At 30.6% G+C, this 19,011-nt stretch overlaps 1 protein-coding gene across 1 annotated transcript; it reads left to right on the top strand.

Annotated features, from left to right (window-relative positions):
* The first annotated feature begins 11,562 nt into the window (after nt 1-11,562).
* LOC124896242 lies at nt 11,563-12,204 on the top strand. The gene is made up of 2 exons (XM_047407779.1): nt 11,563-11,743; nt 11,801-12,204. Exons 1-2 carry the CDS (start codon nt 11,563-11,565, stop codon nt 12,202-12,204), a joined length of 585 nt encoding a protein of 194 aa, XP_047263735.1.
* Nucleotides 12,205-19,011: the final 6,807 nt, after the last annotated feature.

Raw genomic sequence — 19,011 nt, 5'->3', positions numbered from 1 at the left:
ATTAGAAATACTTTTGTAGGATGACAAGGTATACATACTTCACTGCCTTTTTTTTTTTTTTTGAATAATTTCAAGCATTATTCGTACTTAAAAAGTAAAAAAGTCATGCATAACGTATGTTCACGTTCAATTGTATATACACAGGAGAAAAAAAAGATACAATATAACTCCAGGGTAAAAATTTCACAATTACACCATTTATAATTCACATCATTATGTATTACTAACGTTTAGACATTTCTAATTAAAGTTTAAATAAAAATGGCTGAATCAGCCATATACTGCCATAAATAATTGAATCAATATTACGTGCATAGACTTTAGCCATTTAATCCTACCTTCACATACCACGAAAATTAAATTCAATCTAAAATAAATAAACTGCACTATTTTTATTCCATTACTGTTACTATAATCTCAATTTTGGATTATTTGTTTATAGGGTGATCGTATTCAAGCATCCGTTGAAGCTTTCGTTATTTCTAAGTTCAGATCAGAAATAAAAGAGCTGGAGTTATGTTCTATGAAAAATTTCATAGCAGTACCAAACAAGTCAAAAGTCCAAACCAACGATCACAAAATGAAGTTGATGTTCACTCATGAAACAAACATACAAAAAATAGTTGATCCATACTTTGATCAAACTTTGTTTAAATTTCCTCCATTTAAGGTTTTGATAAATCAAGTTGCTATTGACGAGAATAAGCTTTTCGATAATTATTATGAAACAATTTTTTTAATCTAAATGTTTCACCAATTATGTCATACTAAGTATTTTTTTTCTTCAATTTTGATAGATATTGTGGGAGAAATCATTGCTTATGGACCTATTCAAGAATACAAGTAAGGTGATAAGTCCAGCTCTTTTATGAATGTGGAACTCCGAGATAATGAGTAAGACTACATAAATGAGTGTAATCATGAATATATTTCAATTTTTTTTCTTTTTTATTTGATTAAATTGTGCCTTTTTTTTAAGGAACAACACGATTGAAGCTACATTCTGGACGAAATTCACTGAACAAATTCTTCCACACTTGGACGAATCAACCAATAAGCCTGTCATTGTGGTTATGCAACTCATAAAGGCTCACAAATTTAAAGGTTCTCAACTAACATGTACATTCAAAAATTTATTTGAAAGTTTTATTTATAGTCTGTATCAATCCAATTTTAATTACCCTATATAGATACATAAATGTAGAAAAATTCTCTGTGCATAATTTTTGGACTGCTTCAAGGCTATGGATTAATCCTGAACTGCCTGAAGTTGCTGATTTTATTTTCAGGTTTATATGTACTCTTATATCCTCTATGTCTAATTTTTTAATAATCTAGAGAATTTGTGATGATAGATATTTTAACAAACTTCAATACATGTAGAATGAAAGATGTGCGTGGAGATAAATCTGAGAGGATTAGTTAATTGTCCTCTCAACAGAGCTATTCTATTTCAGATGAGTTGGCTTCTGGAGCGGTTGAAGTTAAAACTATAAAGCAGTTAATTGATTGCATGGACGTGAGTTACCTATTACATTTATTTACATATTAAATTATAGCATGACAAGTGAATACTTTTTGTTAACTATACTACTTTAATAAATATAAGAAGGGAGCTTCTATATTGTTGCAACCATATTACACATAGATCTTGAGAAAAAATGGTCATACCTTAGCTGCAAGAATTGCAGTAGGAAGGTTGATGAACTTGACAGTAAATTTTACTGCAAAACGTGTGAGAGTTCTATAATTCACAGATTTTATAAAAATCATGATTAAATTAAATTATAATCACAAAAAATTTAAAAAATGTCAAAAGCTTTGCAGGTATAAATTATTCTTGAAAGTAACAGATGTTGCAGAGACTGACTTTATTACTTTGTTGCTTTGGGATCAATATGCGATGAAATTCATAGGAAGGATAGCCACTGAATTGGTCAAAGAATCACTTGAGGTAAAAAAATAATAAAATCATATATGAATCTATTTATTTTACCTGTTCTAATACCACTATTTATTTTAGAATGGTGGTGTATTTTCATATCCATTGGAGTTGGATAACATCTTGGATAGAGAGGTCATGTTTAAAGTGACCGTCAAGAAAGAAAACATAGACCAACATAATGAAATTTACACAGTTCTTAAATTTAGTGATGATAAGGATCTCATTAAGCAATATCGTCTCGCTCCGATTGAAGAAACATGCACTGTATGTTTACATTACTTTCAAACACATTGAATTTGTTGGTTTATATTAAAATAGATTTAACTTAGAATATAGATTATTATTAATATTATTATTATTTTTCTTTCACAGTATTCAGAGTTTAATCATGAACAACTCGGACCTAGAGACATTGATTTAACGGTGACTTCAACACACACTTATATATATCATTTGTCAAAGTTCATAAAAATACCTGTTATTGATCATTTTTTTTACTGAAATTTTAGAATTCTGTAGTTGAGAATGAAGTGAACTCTACTTTAAGTACCCCTGCAAAGAGAAGTAAATTCGAGAATGAATTATCCGTGGTGGACGTTGATGAAGATCCAGTGTGCAACTCTCCAACAATAAAAGAAAAAAAGTCATAAAAAAGGAAAAAATAACATGAGTCAGATCATTTAGGAGACTTCAATAAGATACCATTCAGTGGGATGTCACTTTTTCTATTTTCGATTTTGATATTTATTATGGACGAAATATTTTGATTAGCAAATATAAGATTCTCCGATCTTCTTTTATTGTGGATCAATATGATATGAAATTCAAGTGTGTTTTAGGCTGTAATAGTATGAACCTAAAAACGACCAAAATGCAGTCAATGATCCAACTGCTAAAAATCTGGACAACATAGTGTTATAGGATTATACGTTTTCATATGCAGGTGGTGCTTGTGATGTCAAATTTTGGTTTACTTTACCTCATGCAATTTGAAAGTATTTTTATGTTTAGGTCTCAAGTGAGCATCTAAGCCACTCTAATCCAAGTCAGTGTCATAACCTTTAAAAGCATAATAATCTGGTTTTACAAATTAATACCTATTACCCCTACAGTTTTGCATGAAGAATTACTCACAGAGTGATCAGGGAGGAAAAGTTTCCTACTGATGACGGCAAAGCTCCGCTTAAACTGTTACTTGATAAATCACTGTCAGTCCGAAAATCATTCTTAAAACAATTAAGCACAAAATGTAAGAGCAATCCACGTAACATAACTAAGATTAAGAGGCTTGTTCGATAATAGCAGAACACCAGTCAACCAAAAAAATAGCAAATTAAAAGTAAGAAAAGGAAAGCTGATAATGTAGGTGCTCGTGCATCCAGTAGGGCAGGAAAACACAGCGAGTAAACTCGAGTATCAAATTACATTATTTCATTCATAATAAATTCACTACATACCTATGTATTCTCCCTTTTCAAGGAAAAGTAAGGGACAAAAAGAAGCAAGGATGCTATGTAGCAGTGCAGCTAGCATCAGTGAGCACCGGAGTGTCAAATAACCTTTCATCTGTAGAGATACACTGCAAGCCCATAATACTTTTAATTTGACTAGAAAAGAAAAATCAGAAGTAAGAGAAACCTACATGAGAGGCAGATGTGTCAAACTTGATAATGTAGGTGCTCGTGAATCCAATAGGGCAGAAAAACACAGCGACTAAACTCGAGTATCAAATTACATTATTTCATTGATAACAAATCCAGTACATACCTATGTATTCTCCTTTTTCAAGGGAAAGTAAAGGACAAAAAGAAGCAAGGATTCTATGTAGCCGTGCAACCAACTTTAGTGAACACCGGAGTGTCAAATAACCTTTCATTTGTAGAGATACACTGCAAGCCCATAATACTTTTAATTTGACTAGAAAAGGAAAATCAGAAGTAAGAGAAACCTACATGAGAGGCAGATGTTTCAGTTTGACCTGAAAAAATACAAACTTTCATCACAAGAAAAAGCCAACAAGACAGGAACTCGTGTCAGTAGATAAAATGTCCTGTATTCAACAATTGTAACAGCAGACCTATGCTTCCTGCTACTTTATTCCGATGAGTTTGAGACAATGCATCTGTATGGGAGTCCATGCTAACTGTGTAAATACATCCCTGTAGATAATGAAGCTGAAAATAGTAAATCTTGGAGTACAAAAAAGACTATAAACTGTAATGAAGAATAATAGGGACAAAGCAGGCAATCTGACCATCACCGTAGAAAATAAGCTCGCCAGTGAGGTCATGGTCCATGGCAGTGACTTCACCATTAACGACGTTTTACAAATCGTTCTCCCCGTGCTAAAATTGAAAACTTTAATGTTTAGTTCTCAATGATTGTGAAGATAAACAATGAAATGAAAGTTGTGACACTATATTTGGTGAAACAAATATATACAAGAATGCACTGTCATCCAATCCTTCAGAAGTAATATAAACAAGTGTATGAATCCACTGATAGTTTCTGCATTACCTTGTGAAAGAGCTTTGAAACTCCTTTATGCTGAGCTCAGGCATGACGGCATCCTCGTTGTAGCAACTGCATTTAGGGGTGGGCATATTTTGGTTTAAACCAAAAAAATCGAAAAATTAAATCGAAATTTAATTAAGATTTCGGTTTTTCGGTTTTTCGGATCGAATTCGTTTTGTAATTTTAGAATTTCAATTTTTCGGTTTGATTTTCGATTTTAAAAAAAAACGATTTAAACTGAAAAACCAAAGTTTTATAAATAAATAAATAATATATATAGTTTATTATATATAATATATATACTATATAATATTATATTATATATATAACATAATATTATGTTATATATATAATATTTAGTAATTTACATTCACAATTAACATTTAACAGCAAATTCGCATACGCCGCAGGCTGTTTATGGATTGTTTTAGTGACTCAAATATTTTATGGACTATTTTGGTGACTTTGGACTGTTTTATGGACTATTTATACAAAAAGTATGTTGTTTCATGGGCTATTTTTACGAGTTTTGTGTTGTTTTATAGACTATTTATGCAATGTTATATTATATGTAATGATTAATGATGTTATGTATTATGTTAAGCTTATGATTATTTCATTTCGTTTCATCCATGTTGAGTTATTTATAATTATTTATATTTGAGAATGAAAAACAGGTTTGAAAAAAATAATTTTTCTAAAAAAATCCATCAATTTTAAATGCTCAGTTATGAAAAAGAGAGGCTAACTACTTTAATATTTCAAACCGAAATAAAAATCCGAAATAACCGAACGAATTTGTAAAAATTGAACCAAACCGAATTTATTTCGGTTTGGTTATGGATGTCATTTTTATCATAAATCGAACCGATATTAAACAATCAGACCGAACGCCCACCCCTAATTGCATTGTGTAGTGACAACATTGACTGCAATCCTCCCAGCTCCGATGGATTCAGCAAAAAAACATAAATATAACAAAAAAAATTGAAAAAAATAAATTCACAAACAAAAGAGTGAAAGCACAAATGCCCAATCAAACAAACATACCCCAATTTCATATCCGTCCATTCAAATATAAAAAAAGTGAAATAAAATATAACAAATAAAATATATAAATATAGAATAAATTAAATTAAACATGCAATGTATAATACAAAAAATATCTATCATAAATTTTTTTTTATCAACATTTAATTGAATCGGGATGTGTGTGATATATTTATTTCAGCATCTTTTTTATTTGAATTTTTTTATTTCAACATTACAAATTAGAGTAAATGATTTGAAACTAAAAGAGAGTACAAAGGTAATAAACTTCAGGTTGTTCTCTTGTATAAATATCTTGATTGAAGATGGACATTATCAATAAAAAATACGTATATAATATTAAAACTGAAAAATTATTTCTAAATAAAACCAAATGATAATTTATTGTATATGTATAACAAAACAAAAAAAAAGAGTGACTGTTTCAATTTTCTCTTGGCTCTTTTCTCTCTCTTCTCTCAACAAGCTAACTTTCCCAAATGCTCATATGAAATTTATATTTCGAAGCACATACAAATGGAAAATTAGGCAACACAATTAGCAAGACTAATAGAAGAATACTACAAAATTAAAAACAGGCTATATACTCATCGGGTGAAATAGGTGTATATATATATATATATATATATATATATATATATATATATATATATATATATATATATTCAGTGATTAGAATTCAAGTTTGTTCCTTCTTTGCTTATCTTATTTTTGTAACAATATCATTTTATCTACAGAGAACACTGATCCCACATATGACAGAGTAAATATAATTGAACAACAGGAAAGACTTTCTCTGCCTCTATGTGATATTTCAAATGGTTAGTTTTAATATATCTAATATTTTTTTATGTTTTTTTAATATCATTTTACGCATATAATATATTTACCTTAATTTAACATGTCCAGGAACAGTATCCCAATTGACAAATAAGAGGTGTTTTATAAGCGATGATGTCAATGAACTGACACAAAATAACTCTGAATTAAGTAGTGGTATTAGATTGTTTGGAATTCATATAGATGATGGAGATAAAGAACAGGACAAGTTGTAGCGCCAACTCGATCATATCAAAAACACACAACGCCAATTAGTGTACCTATGATGAGACCTGGAAAGGTTTCTTCATCACAACCTCCGGCACATTACTCAAAGTCTCTTCCACTACGTGATTTGAGCAATGATTGGTCTTTCTTTGATGAAAAATTTTAAATTTTTATCAAATTACTATTTAGATTTATTTGAAAGAAGCTTTATTTAATTTGAAAATTTTAATTTCGTCAATGACAGATTTTGAAAGTTGTTTGCCCACAAAGCAGAAGACGGACACATATTCTACTCAAGATATACTGCCTGATTTGAATTGTGCTCCAGCTGGTGATGGTAAAATTTGAATCTCCTCACATTTTCACCAAATAAATTATAAAATCGTCAATAGATATTTTATCATTTTCTATCAGACGCCATTAAATTTTTTTTTATCTTTTATTAATGGCAGATTCTGAAAGTTGTTTTTTCCCAAATACTAACCAGAGGAAGGGTAAAGGCATTTTGTTGACTGAAAATACTAATTCATGTATTTTTAATATGCAATTTGAATTTTAAGATATAATAATTCTACAACAAAATATAATATAACTTATTTTCGTGAATTACTCATCGTGAATTGCTTAAAGTTTCTTAATAAGAAATCATTACTAAATTTAAGTATTAAAAAAAATACTTAAATTCTACCAAGGCTACTCTTTGGAGTTATTATTCACTTTTTTTACGCTAAAATTTACTCATTATAGGTACACAAAATCAAGATGAACTGCCTGGTTTAAATTGTGCTCCTTGCGATGAAGGTCAAGAAGATGAAGATGATTGTGAAGGTATGTATTGTATAATCAAGCTGGTTATAAATTATTTTTAATTGATATTGATATTTAAAACATTTCTTCAATGTCACTAAATTCAGTTACTATTATTTTTTTAGAGGATAACGTCAATTGGGGGAATTTTTGTAATGAAGGTATGCACTATTTAACTTTTATACATATGTAAGTAACTAATAAGAAATCATAAAAGTAGTGAGTTTATATGGATTTAACTCGATATCTTTTCTATGATTGATAGAGTACTGGAATATCGGAGATGCTACCAATGAGTGTGGACATTGTGGAGCATATTTTTGGTACGAAGAAAGAATCAAACAGACAAAAACGTCTAAATTATCAGTTTTTTTATGTTGCAATCATGAAAAAATAAAGTTGCCAAAGACAATCAATCATCCTTAAATTCTAAGTCAATTGTTGCTTAGATCTGGTTAGAAAAAATATTTACTTTGATCTTATTATCGAAGCATATTCACATTTCATATATAATTCTTTATTCTCCATTTATTATTTTATGCAGATTCTAAAAGCAATCACTTTCGAGAGAATATTAGGAGTTATAATTCTATGTTCTCATTTACTTCAATGGGTGAAAAGGTGATTCATCTGTCAATCAAAGTCTGGGGTCAAGAACATTCAGATTATCAGGACAAAACTATCATAGAATTGAAAGTTTGTTACCTCTTGCGAGATCCATCCCAATGTTTGCTTAATTATATATTTACGATACGAATAATGAAGTACAGAATAGAATTCGTGTTGTAAGGTTAGTGTTTTTATCATTTGTGAGTAAAAATATATGGATAATATTTTACATGAAAAGGCAATATTGATAATTTACATTTTATAATTCTTTGCAGTCGTGGTCAAGATATAAACAAACTTCATGTTGCGATTGTTAGTGATCTAAAGCAAATGTTTGATAGCCACAATATTTTAGCTAAAACATTCAGAATGGTAAGAGACAGATTTCAAGAAGATAGAAGCTCTAAAGTTACACTCAGATTAATAGGCAAAAAAGGCATCGATGGAAGAAGATACAACTTGCCAACAGTTTCAAAGGTAGCTGTTTTAGTAGTAGGAGATTTTGAGCCATCTAGAAGTGACAGATACATTATTATTGAAAGTCATTCTGGACAGTTACAAAGGATTAATGAATTAAATGTTGCATATTTAAGCTTACAGTATCCTTTGATTTTTCCATACGGTAAAGATGGCTACAGAAAAGACATTCCTATTACTACTACTAATGATAAAACGCCCCGCGGAAGGAGATATGTTAGCTGCCGAGAATATTTTTCTTACAAGATTCAAGATAGAAAGGATGAATTTCCTGCAATTCTGTCTTTGAGAAGATTGTTTCAACAGTTCTTGATTGATGGATATATAATTATCGAATTTTTTTGATTGAACTATATCCGATTTAATAAAAAATGGATGAGAGCTCATATGTATAAAGGGTTGGAAGATGCACTTTTGCAAGGAGAAATTGATCCATCTTCTCAAGGAAAAGGATAATTCTGGGATCAAGCTTCACAGGAGGTGCACGATAAATGCTTCAGATTATTAAGATGCTATGGCAATATGCAAATGGGCTGGCTACCCTAATATTTTCATCACGTTTACTGGCAATCCAAAATGGCCAGAGATATGTAGATTGTAGAGAGTAAAGATCTAAAACCTGAGGATCGTCCTGATATTTTATCCAGGATTTTCAAAATAAAATTGGATGGCTTAATAAAAGACTTGAGAGATAAACGATTTTTTGAAAGAGTAAAAGCAGGTATATTCGATTCATCACTTATAATTTTTATATACATATACATAAATATATATATATATATATATATATATAGAGAGAGAGAGAGAGAGAGAGAGATATTAATATATTTTTATATATAAATTTCAACTATTTATTCATCCAATAAAATTATTTGATGCAGTGATTTATACAGTTGAATTTCAAAAATGAGGATTGCCTCATGCTAACATTGTACTTTTTCTTTATGAGCAAAATAAATATCCCGCTACTGCAGATATCGATAGAATTATTTCAGTGAAAATACCAAATGAATTGACCGATCCTCAATATTATCAAGCCATGCAGTTATTCATGATGCATGGACCATGTGGTTCTGCTAGGAATTACTCTCCTTGCATGCAGAATGGTAGATGTACAAAGCACTTTCCAAAGAAAACTGTTCAGTCAACCACAATTGATGAAGATGGTTATCCTATTTACATAAGAAGGGAAGATGGTAGAACTATCAAGAAGGATGGTATTGACCTGAATAATACGTACGGGGTACTACTTAATCGATTGATAGTATTTATGTGGAGTTCTCAAATAATGTCTATTCCATTAATTTTTCTGAATACAATTAGAGATACAATATCTTCTCAAACAAAGATTATAATTTATTTATTTTCTTATTGAGCTGGAACAGGTATGTGGTGCCGCACAATCGATTCTTATTATTGAAGTATGGTGCTCATATCAATGTGGAATGGTGCAATCAATATTAAGTACTTATTTAAGTACGTTAATAAGGGAAATGATCGTGTCACTACTTCTTTTTCTTAAAGTGCTAATGAGAAAGATTCATCAAATATTGATGAAATCAAAATGTATTATGATTGTCGATACATACCATCTTGTGAAGCTGCTTGGAGAATACTTGGATTTCCATTTCACTATAGGTAACCTCTGATAGAAAGACTAGCATTTCATCTCAGAGATGAACAAAATGTTATATTCTCTGATGATGATCCAATTGATGATATTGTGAATAGGCCAAGTGTAAGGAAGTCAATGTTCTTAAGTTGGTTTGAGGCAAATAAAAGATTTCCTGAAGCTGGAGAATTAACTTATGCAGAATTTTCGCTTAAGTTTGTATGGAAACAGGATGCAAAGAAATGAAAGAAAAGAGAAACTTCTGCATTTTCTATCGAGAGGATTTTTTTGTTCCGCCTGAAAGTGGCGAGTTATTTTATCTCAGATTACTGTTGAATGTCATTAAAGGTGTAACAAGCTATGAGGATCTCAAAAAGATCAACAATCATGACCACACCACTTTCAGAGATACATGTTATGCACTCGGATTATTAGATGATGACAAAGTGTATATTGATGTCATGAAGGAAGCAAGTGACTGGGGAATGCTATCGTATCTTAGACAACTATTTATAATGTTGTTATTGTCTAATTCGATGTTACGGCCAGAATATGTTTGACAATTAACATGGAAATTATTATCACAAGATATCCTTCAAGAAGAAAGAGTATTGTTGTCTAATCCAGGTACAAATTTAAAGTTAATGATAACTAACATTTCACGTGTAGGTTGATATTATATTTTATGTTACTACCATTGTGATGTTTTTGTTTTTTCAGAGGCAGAGATGATAGATGATGAATTAAGAAATCATTGTTTGCAAAGGTTAGAAAATTTTTTGAAAGGTTGCGAAAAAAGTTTTCATGATTTTTCAACTATGCCAAGACCTGTTTACAATGAGCAATAAGTGGACAATAGCAATAGATTAATTCTTGATGAATTGAGCTAAAACAGGCGCTCTTTGTTGGTTGAACACCAACAGTTAGTAATAAATTTGACATCTGAACAAAAGTCGATATATGACAAAATAATAGCAGCAGTGGATGAAGACAAAGGTGGATTATTCTTTTTATATGGTCATGGAGGAACTGACAAGACTTTCATCTGGAAAACTTTGTCTTCTTGCATAAGATCTAGAGGAGATATTGTGTTAACTGTTGCATCAAGTGGAATTACATCTCTTTTGTTATCGAGAGGTCAAACAGCTCATTCGAGATTTGCAATTCCTCTCAATCCAACTGAAGATTCAACATGCAATATAAAGTAAGGTAGTCCTCTGGCAAATTTGATTGTCAAGACAAAGTTGATTATTTGGAATAAGGCACCAATGATGGATAGATACTGTTTTGAAGCTCTTGATCAGACTCTCAGAGATATTCTTAGGTTTAAAACACATCCAGTTTAGATAAACCTTTGGGAGGAAAAATAATTATTCTAGGTGGTGACTTCAGACAATTATTGCCCGTCACAACCAAGGGAACAAGGCAAAAAATTGTTAATGCCACTTTAAATTCTTCAGATTTTTGGAGCCACTGTTAAGTCCTAAAGCTAACAAAGAATATGAGATTACAAGGAAATCAATTAGGCAAACATTTGGAAGAGTTACTAAACTTTGCCAATTGGATTTTGGCAATCGTTGATGGAAACATTGGAAGCTCCATTGATGGAATTGAGACTATTCAAATCCCTGATGATCTTATCATTAAGGATTGTGTCGATCCAATATTGGCAATTGTAGAGAGTACATATCCTGATTTTTACCGTCATTCCAATGACTTAGATTACCTCCATTAAATAGCAATTCTTGCTCCGACTCTAGACATGGCAGAGTCGATCAATGATTTTATGATATCACTTAATCATAATCCTGAGAGGACATATCTTAGTTCTGATACAGTTTGCATGTCTGATCATTCTTTTACAACATTGGAGCATGTGCACACACCAGAATTTCTTAACAGTATCAAGTGTTCTAGAATTCCAAATCACTTAATCACATTAAAGGTAGGTGTACTGGTAATGTTATTGAGAAACATAGATCAATCATCAGGGTTGTGTAATGGGACGAGGCTGATCATCACAAGAATTGAAAGTCAAGTTATAGAAGCTAAGGTTTTGTCAGGCAAAAAGGCCGGTGAAAAGGTGTTTATTCCAAGAATGAGTTTGACACCATCTGATGCGAGAATACCTTATAAATTCTAGCGGGGACAATTTTTCATCATTGTCTCATTTGCCATGACCATTAATAAAAGTCAAGGCCAATCATTGTCTTATGTTGGATTATTTTTTAAGAAATCAGTGTTTATACATGGTCAATTGTATGTTGCTCTTTCACGAGTGACAAGTAGGAAGGGTTTAAAGATTTTAGCCTATGATGACGAAGAAAAAATAACAAATAAAGTAAAAAAATGTAGTGTACAAAGAGGTTTTTCGTAATTTAGTTTGAGAAATTAACAAATAAATTTTTCAGCTGTCTTTTGATCTTTTGTTTTCATCATATTGGGCAGTTTGCTAATAATTTTTTACAGGCTATAAAAAAGCACAAACCAATATGCCAAACTGACTAACACAGCAGAGGAGATATCAAACGACTAAGTATTATTATATTTGTGTAGTCGGTGGAGGAAAGAATTTCAAACAAAACAAAATTATGATCTGTTTTGAGAAGGCCAGTATTGTAAAACTTCTAAAATCAAATGGGATTGATTCAGTTAATTGGTCTCCATTTGTAAGTATCACCAAAGTTTATTTTATTTATTTTTCATAATAACAAATTTTCGTTCAAATAAGAGAAGCTTATGATTATGTGTCTTGACTTTCTATTCAGCGAGACATAATGATGATAACACCATTTTAATATCACCAAAAGTAATAACAAAACATCATTTTAAAGGCTATAAACAAGGAGTTGCAAAACAAAAAGTCACTGAAGGAAAAAGAAATCCCCTTAACAGGAGAAAATGACTTACATTTAAAGATGAAATGCTGAGGATAGACGCCAGGTAAATGCTTAAATAGAAGACTTAATTTTGAGCTAAACTTGCAACAGGAGTTGTTGAGTTTCTATTCAAACAGGTAAATGCTTAAATAGAAGACTTAATTTTGAGCTAAACTTGCAACAGGAGTTGTTGAGTTTCTATTCAAACCATTTGCAATATGATTATCCATATTACCATGATCTCTCTGGAGCGTGTGTGAAGAATCCACTATAGTAGTTACTGCTGTAACAGAACCGGCTCTACTATTTTCTTGAGTTTCAAGGCGTTCCATTAGGTGAGATAGACTAGAAATTCCAACATCTACCTTCCTCCTAGCAGAATCAACACCTGGCATTGAAGAACTTCGAGAAAACAATCTCTCCTTCCACCCTCGTGTATTATTTTAGATGGATTCTTTATATCTAAAACACAAGACCATATATAACACGCGTCAGGCTTAAGATGACCAAAAAAACACAAAATAAGTACAACTGCTTAGATTAAGAACAAATATAATTGAGTAAAGTTTCCATACTTCATTGACAGAGAACTAAATCGAGATTTCAAAGACTCTATTAATGACTGGAACTCTGATGGTCCAGCTCTCCCTTGGCTTGGTGTCAAAGACGATCTAGAAGGGCTTCTAGAAAGCTAACACAACGAAATATACTGATGATGCCCCAATACGTTGATCAAAACTGAATTTTATCAATAATATTAACCCTAAAAGGTTTTAGTCATTTACTGCTATTGAGTTATCCAATTAATAATTTAGGAATGATCTAAAATTTGTATCACTAACAAGTTATTGTTTTGTGTATCAATTTATTCAATTTATTTATCAATTTAACCTATAGCCCACAGTTATAAAATATGCTAAATCAATTAACAAATCAATTGGCATTCAGTTTGATTACTTGATTCATCAAGTTTCACAGTTAACAATATAAAGTAACATAGTTTCACAGTGAACAGTATTAAGTTTCACAGTTAACAGTATAGCCATTTAATCCTAACTTCAAATACCAAGAAATTTAACTAGAAATATTTCTGGAAAACAAATACCCTAACATTTAATCCTCTAGAAAGTAGCATTAAGCATATTACTATTCCACGAGATCCCATACCAGTCACTAGACAACATAAAACTCACAAGTTCAACTGCAAATATGAGCAACTAATTTCTACAGATTTTACAATCATTTCTCTTCTTTAACTATCTGTACAAAATGTTTCTTGGGTTCACTGTAATTTTGATCTCTAATGATTACCGGGTTGGGATAGACAAGGATATCCCATGGGTTGGGATAGGTTAGGATATCCCATGGAATTTTATTCATGGATTCGAGATTAAACTAAACATATAACCAGGCATCCAAATTTCTCAAATAATCGTAGAATACTGAAACTTATCTTATACAATGAAATATAATAGTTTTCTACATTGTATTTCTTCTTCCGATAAATTAGGAGTAATATTTTACATTTTGAATACAATAGTGTTCTGCATTTTGTCAATGATAGAGTAAAGACACAATTACTATAGGCAGCAGAAATGATAATAAGTGTTAAAAAGAAACTCTAGATACTTTTAAAATTTATGTTGCTATGATATATAACACGTCCACGATAATTCTTCTTTTGTACTTATGTAAATTCTGCTCTATGAAGCTCCAACATCACCATAGATTACACAAAAATCAAATGAAAATAAAAATTACTTTCAAAGAAAATAGTTCTCGAAATAATATGAATCAAGTTTCAGATCAACATGAATCAGATATCTAAGATGCTCTTTTGAACGTCAAGATACAGCTGAAGCAGTCAGCTAATATTGAAAAAAAACTCATGTATATGATACTTAGGGGTCGTTTGGTGTGAGGTATAAGGGATAAATATTTTCGGGATAAAATTAACTATTTTATTTCATGTTTGGTGTGAGGTATTAATTAGTACCGATATTATTTATTTCACCATTAACACAATAGTTATGGTAACTCTTTCCCAACTAAACGACCTCTTAGTGTTAATGACGACGGAATGCAATACGGTTCATGAAAAATATCCAATATCTCTATAAGGACTATGCAGTGTCACAATTATATAGTTCGAAAGGCACCATAGTCATACTGCATTGTAAATCTTTAAATCCAGCAGCAGAAGCAAAGATCGTAAATGTAATAGCAACCTGGGAAGAATGATTATATGAGATGTTATAGTATCTCATAAGAGAAATGGCAATGGCAAATCTAAAAATGGACCACAGCATAATTCAGAAATGGTATAACAATGTCGATGACAATAACTACTTAATATTAGAGCTTTTACATATAGATGCATTACCGAGGAAAGCTAGATTCATCTCATACTTAATGCCCCCATAACATTAAGTTCTTTTTAAAATATAATTCAAATAATCAATATTTTGACTCTTTCTTATACTTCCATATGAACAAACAAGCTGAAACACTCAATTCTTACCTGTCATATTCATAAATCATGTCGAGACCAACAATGTCAAGGTCTAAATAGAGCACCAAATCTTGGATAACTTAAGATCATTTTTCCACTCTGACATGCATTCCATTGATTTTCAACTCTGCATTCCACTCCGATCATTTTTCTAACTAAACTAATTGTTTGGACTCCGTTGATTTCCAGTAGCCATTTTCAACTAAGAACAGAACCTGAGTGAGAAAATGTGAGTAACCCCTGCAGCCAAAGACAAGTTGATGCAGCCATTGTAAGCCACATGCAAAAACAAAAGTCAAGCTATTCGCATAAACTAAGACTGAATTGAACTGGGAAAAGCTAAGAACGAAAATGAAAAGTCAAAATAAAAAGAGAAGAAAAACTAAAATTTCGAATACCAATTTCAGTCTTATGAAAAATAATCCAATAACGGAAGGATGCAATAATGCAATCAACAAATTTTGTTGGTGCAATCCAATTTTCTGTTGCCATGCTTTGCCATTCTTATCCGAAAATCCTCAATTTCGTTGGTCTCTTAACACCTGTTGTGCCTCGGGTTAGCTTTTCTTACTTTCCTTTGCCTATATAAATCCCTACTCCATGCATGTGTTAAGGCAAATGAATTGAGAAGATACGGATATCAACGGAGAAGCCATATCAATGGCAGATCGATGGATTGTGCGGTACTTTCCTAATCTTTTGCACTTCCAAATATGTGTTTACTTTCCTAATTCAATTTTTAAGATTATTTTTCTTGCTTTTGGACTGATTTTGTGGGCTTAGCATTGGGATACCCCTTTTTTAATAGAATTATTTTTTTTGATAAAATTTGACCCATTGGGTCATTTGATTTAATAAATTATATATATGTATATATATGAAATATTTTAAATGGGTGTGCATTTTCAATATATAAAAGGACTTTCAAAATTTATGATTATAAATCTTTTTTTGTTGAAATTGTTATTTTATAGTTATTTTCACTTAATATTTAAATGTATTATTCTTTTGTTGACTTGCTAAAAAGAAAAGCATGTCATATGAATTGAAATAAAGTTAGTTCAATATTATAAGTCAGAATTTAATTTTATATAAAAAGCGAGAATTTAACTTCTGAGAATGATGATGAAGGTATTATACATGTGTAGATTCTTTCAAACAAAATTATACAATTCATGTTCAAATACATTTAGGAAAAATATTAATTTTAAAAATTTTGCTTTTAGTGTACGTATACAATAACTTGGATACATTTTCTCATAGGCGGATCTATGATTTTAAGTTTCTGGGTTTCTTGAGCAAAATAAAAATTCAAAAATAAGGTCAACAAGCAACTTTCTTGCCACTAGATCAATGGTACACTTCATTATGAGTTTCTAACTTTTAAGTTTTATATATTTACTAAATTTCTTAATATAAGTATAAGATTCGCACAAAAGTTACTGCGTTCTCGGGAACCTCCACATTAGCCTCTAAATCCGACCCTGCATTTTCTCATTGAGTTATTTGTTCATAAAATATAAACTGTTTATAATGTTCACACAAAATTTAAAATAATTGATATTGTATACCATATAAAATGTTATTATATATTAAGAATGACCCAAAATAAGTTTGAGAATAAAATATTATAGTTAACATTTTTAAAAATTGATAAGTAAATAATAATTTGATTATTTTTTTATTATTTGCGGGTTGACATTATGGGGGGGGGGGGGGGTTGTGTGTTAATTTCATTGAGAAATAATTTTATGTTTGAAAGATATTTGAATTTAGATATTTAAATATCAAATAACTAAAAATAATATTTTGATATTATCCGAGCATCGCACGGGTACGTATACTAGTCACATTAAATTTAATTGCCCACATCAGCCGCCACGTCATTTTAAGTATTACATTAAATTTTATGTTATTTTTAATTAAATATTAAAATAAATTTAATTAAATAAATTCTTTTCATAAATTGTAGAAATTCTAATACACAAACACAATAAATTTTTCATCTAAATTTTCAACTATAAATTCTACTACACAAACACAATAAATTTAATTAAACATCAAATTTATTTCAAATAATTGAAATTTCTCTCCAATTAGTTTAAAATTTTAACTATAAATTCACATACAAAATATAATAAATTTTTAATTTTTATTTTAATATCTTTAACAATATGTAAAAGTTATAAAATTAATCCAAAACAAAATAAAAAATTTAAATTGATAAAATGAATAAAAAAAATTAAAAAATTAAAACAACAACAATAAAATCAACCACGGCAATGAACAACAACAACGAATCAACCACGGCAATTTTTTTTTGACAATGAACAACAACAACAAATCAACCACAATAAAGACATCTTACTATTTTCTGAGAATTTGGAATATATGATGATGAAGAAAAAGAAGACGAAGAGAGATCCTTGGGGCTGTGGGGGTGGGGCGTTAATAGTAATGGCCATGGCAGCCATGGCTGGACGGGGGGACGAGGGTGAAGGGTGGGGTGGGGGTGGCTGGACAGAGGAGGGGAAGGGGTAAGGAGTGGGGTAGGGTGGTGGCTGGGCCGGGGGAGGGGGTTGGATGAGGGTGAAGGGTGGGGTGGGCTAGACGGGGAGGGTGCTTGGGGAGGGGGGCTTTTTATTTTTTTTTAAAAATTTATTATTTTTAAAATTTAAAAAATATTTTTAAATTAAAAAAGATGAAGGGAAAAAAAGGACCTTTTTAATTTTTTTTTTACTTTAATATTATTTTTATTTTTTTAATTATTTTAATAGAAAATTAATCAAAAATTGACCCCCACTCGCACCCTAAGCGCGTGTTTGCACGCGCCTCGTCCTAGTCAGCCCTTTTAATGCCACATCAGCTTGGTCAACGGTCAAAGGGTTTGAAATATTGTTTTTTAATAGGTTCAAGGATCCAGATGACAAATATGTAAGTAGAAGTGTCCACATTACAAAATGGACATAAAACAAGGGTCCATCAAACTATTTTGCCTTTAAAGTATCATTAATACAACTAGTGATAAAATTCTCTTTAATTAAATTATTAATAATGGTGCGCGCGCGGGGTCAACAAAATATGGATCAAATAGTACTGCTCCTTAAGTTTCATTTTTTTCTTACTAAACATAGTTATTTCAATTTACTTGTTCAAATTATGAAATGAAGATAAGTTTATTATTTTCGTTCAATATCATCATTATCATTAAATGACTACATAAAATTTTAATAGTTACTATAAAAAAAAATTAGTAATTAAATTTAAATTTTACAACAACAACACAATATATTTAGTGTAGTCTACAGGGTGAGATCTGGAGAGAATTGAGTGTACACAGATGTAACATCTACCTCAAAGGTAGAGCGACTATTCTTGATAGACTCCTCGGCCAAGATAAAAGTAGTCTAAAAAAAAGAAGTTATGAAAATAAAAGAAACAACAAATAGTAATTGTTTTCGATAAATTTTTACGGTGACGGAAATAAATTGCAATCTCAAATAAAAAATGAAAGAAACATGATTTTTTATTGATAAACGATGTGGGTACAAATTTATTC

This window comes from Capsicum annuum, chromosome 2 (assembly GCF_002878395.1).
Source record: "Capsicum annuum cultivar UCD-10X-F1 chromosome 2, UCD10Xv1.1, whole genome shotgun sequence".
NCBI classification, from domain to species: domain Eukaryota; kingdom Viridiplantae; phylum Streptophyta; class Magnoliopsida; order Solanales; family Solanaceae; genus Capsicum; species Capsicum annuum.
This window is presented reverse-complemented; position numbering and strand designations above follow the sequence as displayed.

Bases quoted from the DNA above. Each gene is read 5' to 3' on its own strand.
- LOC124896242 (XM_047407779.1), top strand. From the start codon at position 11,563: ATGAGATTACAAGGAAATCAATTAGGCAAACATTTGGAAGAGTTACTA. The intron at 11,744-11,800 runs GTACATATCCTG...TCCATTAAATAG, and splicing joins AATATTGGCAATTGTAGAGA to CAATTCTTGCTCCGACTCTA.